The sequence below is a fragment of the Scatophagus argus genome, chromosome 20 (assembly GCF_020382885.2).
Source record: "Scatophagus argus isolate fScaArg1 chromosome 20, fScaArg1.pri, whole genome shotgun sequence".
NCBI lineage: Eukaryota > Metazoa > Chordata > Actinopteri > Scatophagidae > Scatophagus > Scatophagus argus.
The window spans coordinates 18,346,434-18,353,146 of NC_058512.1; the positions used below are offsets into that span (position 1 = coordinate 18,346,434).

The 6,713-nt window shown below is 39.7% G+C and overlaps 1 protein-coding gene across 1 annotated transcript; it reads left to right on the forward strand.

The window, feature by feature from the left end:
* The first annotated feature begins 262 nt into the window (after window positions 1-262).
* lyz (lysozyme) lies at window positions 263-2,298 on the forward strand. Its single transcript, XM_046375873.1, has 4 exons — window positions 263-471; window positions 1,356-1,514; window positions 1,904-1,982; window positions 2,069-2,298. The coding sequence occupies exons 1-4, from the start codon at window positions 345-347 to the stop codon at window positions 2,133-2,135; spliced, it is 432 nt and encodes a 143-aa protein (XP_046231829.1). The 5' UTR covers window positions 263-344; the 3' UTR covers window positions 2,136-2,298.
* Window positions 2,299-6,713: the final 4,415 nt, after the last annotated feature.

A 6,713-nucleotide genomic window follows, 5' to 3' on the forward strand; every position in this document is an offset into this window, starting at 1 on the left:
CTTCTGTACTAAACAGATGTTTAATAGGGTTCGCATTACGTCCATTTCTTCACAGGAAAACAAAAGACATTATCATTTAACAAGCAGTCAGCCTACAGTTTGGATGTATTTACTGACAATCAGCATCTACCTTAACTCTACTGTAAAATCAGTTTATCTTAACTGTTGACACACTTTTCCTAAAAACAAACAAATCAAAGTTCAAACACAAAGATAAGATAAGAAAATCCTTTATTAGTCCCATAACTGTGAAATCACAGACCCAATTGGAACAGTTTCAACTGAGCTTCTCAGCTATAAAAGGACATTTAGCAGCAGTGGTGAAAACAAAAGAAGAGTCCATCATGAAGAGTCTGGTGTTTCTGCTCTTGGTGGCTTTGGCAAGTGCTAAAGTCTACCAGCGCTGCGAACTGGCCCGAATTTTGAAGCGCAATGGGATGGATGGCTACCGAGGCAACAGCCTAGCTGACTGTAAGTACCAGTGTGCAGATACTGTATGTGGAGTAGAAAATATTTCTGATTACCAGTATTTTTTCAGCAGAACAACCTAACACCAGTCTTAAGGACCATACCAGCAGCGATAGTTTCAGCATCTGTTGTATTTTCTCGATGTGGCGGGAAAAACACTGATAATCTTTTAGAAACAGCATCACTGTTCTTTGTGATTGTGTTTTTACGTCCCACATATTTGTCAGTTGTGTCTCCCTCCAGACCATCATGTAAGGCGACGGTCCTTTTCACTTCATTGTTGCAGAAGAAGCAATTCACCACTCATCCAGGAGGACATTGAAAGACTATGAGTTATAAAGTCACAGTCACCCTTCTGCTTGAGCGTGACTGCAGCACTTTGCAATGCTTTTACATTTCTGGTTATAATTCTGTCTTTGCACTCATTAAGTCTGAGGCGCCATCCTCATTTAAAGGAAGACAAATAAACCAAATTAATCTGGTTGATTTGATGAGGCTCATTAAAGAAAGTGGAATTATTTTAGATACATTGCCCTCTCTCTTCTGCTTCAAAGAAAGTGGAGACAATTTCTCTGAGATAAACGAGGACATTAATTTATAACTAAATGTCTAATAACTGATGGAGGCTGCAGGTTATTTCCAGGTAACCAGCTGAAACCAATAGATTATGCATCTCAAACTTTTAATTTTAAAAAAGTACCTTAATTGATCTTAACTTTGTAACAATGGACAAAAGAAATCTTGTTTTGTTCTATAGTTTTTAGTCACATCTGACAGGTTTTCTTGGCAGAAGAAGACGTTGCAGTTACCACATGGGTCATGTGTGAGGTTTGATGTCCAGTCCTTTCACATGATTTATGTATTAATCAGTTCTGTTTTCCCTGCAGGGGTTTGTCTGGCCGAGCATGAATCAAGATACAACACCAGAGCCATCAACCGAAACACTGACGGATCCACTGACTACGGCATCTTCCAGATCAACAACCGCTGGTGGTGTAGTGATGGTCAGATTCAATCATCAAATGGGTGCAACATCAGGTGCAGCGGTCAGTAAAGAACCACCACACCCAAAAAAAGCAGCAATATTAAAAATAAAAAAGTCCTTTTACACTACCTGCCAAGCATAGTAGAGCATTTAGTAGCTTAAGAGACAGATATTCCCCTCATGAAAGCATTAAAACTGAACTTTTGAGATACTTGTTTTTCACATATTAGGTTTTACATGCTTTTCTCGCAGTTCCATTGATGTTCACACTGTAAAAATCCATTCATCATTCAATTTTCTATATCGCATATCCGTCTGGGTCACGGGAGGGCTGGAGCCTATCCCAACTGACCACGGGCAAGATGCAGGGTACACCCTGAACTGGTTGTCAGTCAATCACAGGACTTGAATTCCCATTCAAAGACAGTTTTTTTCTTTCTTTTTTCGCAGAACTTCAGACTGATGATATCACGGTGGCGATCAATTGTGCAAAACGCGTCACTAGGGATCCGAACGGCATTGGTGCCTGGTAAGATCTGATCATGTTACTCAGATACAGACTGATGAGATCAAAAACCTTCGCAAGATGAGTTACATCCTTCTGTTTGTTTTCAGGGTGGCCTGGCGCCGTTATTGCCAGAACAGGGACCTGAGCTCCTACGTTGCTGGATGTGGTGTTTAATTAACAGATGGATGTGGGATATTGCAACCAGCATGAAAAAAATTCCACTTCACCTGCAGTAGCAAAATGTTTCTATTGTGTGTCTGACGTGACAGGAGTGAAACACACAGACGTACAGAAGCTTCAGGCAATTCTTTTCAAATAAAATGAACTCAAATCTTCACTTTCATTATATTCAGTTTGTGATTTATGTGATTCAACAGAGCTAGTTAGTGAGAATTGTGACAATTTCAGCTTTTGTTGTTACTGTGTTCGTTTTAAAACCTGATTAAAACATTCACTAATAACAGTGGTTAAGTTGAAAGGAATGTCAAAACAGCGGGGTCATTTGGGGGCATTACTGTGCACACAGAAGCTCTAGAAATGTAGAAATAACTTTGCAACTACAGCTTCTGTTATTACTTGCTGCTTCATTGCATAGCTGTGTTCTTGTACCCTAGCTGAATTTAGGCTTTTACAGTCTGTGTTTCTGGATAAGTATTAAACCTTAAAGCAAATGCAGAGTCAGTGAGATCCAAAATGTGAGCCAAACTCCATGTAGATTTACAGCTAATACCGTGTCCTGTCTTACAGAAATTATGTTTATATACAGCTAACTTGTAACATCAAATAAGTTTATATGGGAAACATAATACCAACCAATTATGTTTTCTGAAATGGGGAACTGTAATTGATTGGCAAGTCATTAAACACTGATACAGAAGATATCAGTACAATTCAATTCAATTCAATTCAGTTTATTTATATAGCGCCAATTCACAACAAAAGTTATCTCATGACACTTTCCAATTTGAGCAGGTCTAGACCAAACTCTGTAATTAAATTGTAAAATACAGAGAGCCCAACATTCCCCCTTGAGCAAACACTTGGCGACAGTGGTGAGGAAAAACTGCCTTTTAGAAGACAGAAACCTCGGAGCAGACCCCGGCTCAAGATGGGCGGCCATCTGCCTTGACCGGTTGGGTTGAGAGAGAGGGAGAGAGAGAGAGAGAGAGAGAGAGAGAGAGAGAGAGAGAGCAGGAGAGCGAGAGAGAGAGGCAGAGGGGGGTGGGGTGTGAGAGAAGGAGCACACAAGCAGAGATGCATAGCAGCAGTAATAATACCAGAAGGATCGGAATGTAGATAATGATAATGACAATGAAGTATACAGAAGGTATTATGGTGATTTTGATAACAATAGTAGTAACAATAATGGTAGTAGCTGTACTGAGTCGTAACAGATTTAAATCAGATTATGACTAAACAGTAGTAATTGCAGTAGGTTTTGGGCAGGACGACAGCAGGACCGCAGCAGGAGGTCCAGTCATGATCGCTAGGAATCTGCGGGACAAGAAAGCACAGGGACTCCAGGGAAGAAGTTGGGTTAGTAATATGCATTAATGGGACATGAATGTGTGCAGAAGGAGAGGGAGAGGAAGAAAGAGCTCAGTGCGTCATGGGAGGACCCCCGGCAGTCTAAGCCTATAGCAGCATAACTAGGGGCCGGTCTAGGCCAGCCCTAACTATAAGCTTTATCAAACAGGAAAGTTTTTAGTCTACTCTTAAATAGGGTGTCCGCCTCCTGGACCGAAACCGGAAGTGTACCGGAAATGTATTTGCTGTTGCAAATAAGTTGTGTATGAACACAATTCCTAAGTTTGTTTTGATGGAACCAGAGGTGGAAGAGGAACTCAGCTCCCTTGCTTAAGTAAAAGCAGCAACACCACAGGATAGAATTCATCATGCAGAATGGCATTTTTCAGAATAATGTATGTTATGTGATTGGATTATACTGATGCATAATGTGTTTGTCACTTTAATACTGAAGCTAATAAAAGGTGGTTTAACTAGCTGATGTAGTGTATCTGCTCTGCTATGATTTCCCCCTCAGGGATCAATGAAGTTTTATCTTCATCTACAATATTACATCATGATTCATTTGTTGATTATATTTTGCATAATTAACTAAATCTGTAAAATGACTACTCACTTAAATTTTAAAATAAATGTAGTGGAGTAAAACCACTATATTTGCCACTGAAGAACACAGAAGTATAGAGTAGCAATAAATAAAACTACAAGTACTTAAGTACAGTCCTTGATTCCTTTCCAACACTGGATGAAACCAAACAGATGTGACGTCTGAAAATAACAAAAAGAACAAATTATAGTTACATACACAAACACAGTGTTTGTCTCATGTTTTGAAACCCTAACCGGACCTTTAAAGCTGCTCTAACAATGGTTGAACAGGGGTGACTCACAGTGAACCATCACATGGATAATTGGCTCAGTTCTTCTACGCTTTGTATTACGTTTTAGTGTTAGCTAGTTTTTGCTTGGCTATCATTACCTTCGTCAAGGAGGTTGTGTTGGCTTATTTGTTCTTCTGTCAGCAGGATTATGAAAAACTACTTAACTTCACTAATTTTCATGACATTTCTCGGAAGCGTGTCAGAAGAACCCATTCAATTTTGCAGCGCTTCTGAATGTGAATTTGAAGCAGATCCTTCATTAACATTGTGAGATAAGGCATTTGGCCTTTGAATAAATGGTGGAATAAAAACCATGCAGTTTTAATTCAGCAAATGAGCGGAAAGTTTAATAGTGATAAAACAAAGACTCCTGTAGAAATACCATGGCTTCATATCACAGTCCAAATTGAGCTTAAAAAGAAACAGCTGATCATTATTACCAATATTAGAGTGCAAATGGAGTTGGACTTAACCCAGAGATCAAGTGTAAGATCACTCTTCGGAAAAGATTTCATGATCAGCAGATGGATTTCTTTATAGCTTATTTTTTGAAATTGTGATAAAAATGTACTGTCAACACATCCTGTAGTTGGTTTGTTTGCTTTCACACCACTAAAGCAGAGCTCGGTTAGAAGTGGAGACCCGTCCTTTCAAGCAGTCTCATTCGGAATGTGTGGTCCACACCAGGGTTTGAAACAATGCAGTCAAGCTCCAGTCTGCAGAGCTATTGCCTCCACCAGCTCTTCCAATATGCCTTAACTTAGTCGTGGTGCATAATTAAATCTAAATAAAGTTGATTAAGTTTTTGGTAGTTTTTTTCAGGATCTCTATTGCTGCTTGGACTCTAAGAGCCTGCTTAAAGGTTGACGCTTTTTAACAAAATGTATAACTGTCAATTCCATGATGCAAGTTTCTCTGACTTCTTGTATTTAAAAGAGAAAAATCTTGACAGTCAGGAATCCAAAATCTGGTGGAATGTCTGAAACCAGAAAAGTAGCAGTGGTAATTAGAATGACATGTTTGCAAATAAATCTAAAAGCTTTATTATGACCAAGTAGAGCATCGTTACCAGCCTCATGTCTCCGGTTTAAACTCAGCTGGTGCATTCTGATGCAGAACACGAACAGAGCTGCTGTTTCAGGATGGAAACAGGAATCCCCGGACAAGAGAGAGAGAGAGAGGGAGAGACAGAGAGAGAGAGAGAGAGAGAGAGAGAGAGGGAGAGACAGAGAGAGAGAGAGAGAGAGAGAGAGAGAGAGAGGGAGAGACAGAGAGAGAGAGAGAGAAAGGGAGAGACAGAGAGAGAGAGAGAGAGAGACAGAGAGAGAGAGAGTACTGTGGGTGGTGGTGGGGCATCTGGCAATGAAGCTAGGAATTTAAATGTGTAGTTGCAGTGATCAGAAACTGGCATCATAGAGCCATTAGCAGATGCAAATGAGGGCAGAGCTGGCAGGCTGGTTTGTCTCATTCTGTCTTTAACACACACAGATACACAAAAACATCACACACACAGTGCACACTAAGTCATACAATCACACGTACAGAGTCCAACATCTGGACTGAGCCCTATCTGTGCCAAGTATCTGACAGAATAAAGAACATACTGATGGTTTAGCTATTCATAGAGACTTACCAACAGTGGCAACAAAGTCTGTCCTGAGCATGGCACTAAAAAGACAGCTCATGTGGGGACCAGGAATAAGATCAAGAATTTATACAACAATCTGGACAGTAGATGTTGAGATGGCCAGATGTATGTGGACAGTCTAACATTCAAGCCAAATGTGACTGCTGAACATGTCATCTCAAATCCATGGTTAGTTTTCTTCTGCTATCTACAGACAGCTCAACACAATGCAACTTACAAGTTTGGGTGTTCAGTTGTGAAGGCTTGAGTAAACCTTTACCTCTGCCAGTGACATGGACATTCCACCTCTGGGGATTTTTTTTTAATTATTTTTATTAGTATTATTATTTCAAAAATTGTCCTGCATTGTCCTTTACATTTTGATGAAATTTTCTTTCTTGGTTTTCCTCTCAGATGTTGTAGTGATTGATTATAAAGAACATAAATTTAAACTCCTATTAATCTGTGTATAAATCAGTATAATGAAGGTCTTCGTTGTACCTGCTGCCCTTTGGCCACATAACTCCTTGCTTTGATATTGGTTATTTTTGCTACACATAAATACATGCATTTATTATTCCAGCTCAGAACGACTGTGCTCCTTAAGGAAACCTACAAAGGCTAAATTCCCTTTCCAAGTTCTTGTTAACTTTGACAGAGAAGCAATAGAAAGCACCTTGACTTGAAACATCACAAACTGGCATGGTTTATGCACAG

Coding starts and splice junctions, on each gene's coding strand:
- lyz (XM_046375873.1), top strand. CDS start 345: ATGAAGAGTCTGGTGTTTCTGCTCTTGGTGGCTTTGGCAAGTGCTAAA. Junction 472..1,355: donor AGGCAACAGCCTAGCTGACT/GTAAGTACCAGT, acceptor TTTTCCCTGCAG/GGGTTTGTCTGGCCGAGCAT. Junction 1,983..2,068: donor CCGAACGGCATTGGTGCCTG/GTAAGATCTGAT, acceptor GTTTGTTTTCAG/GGTGGCCTGGCGCCGTTATT.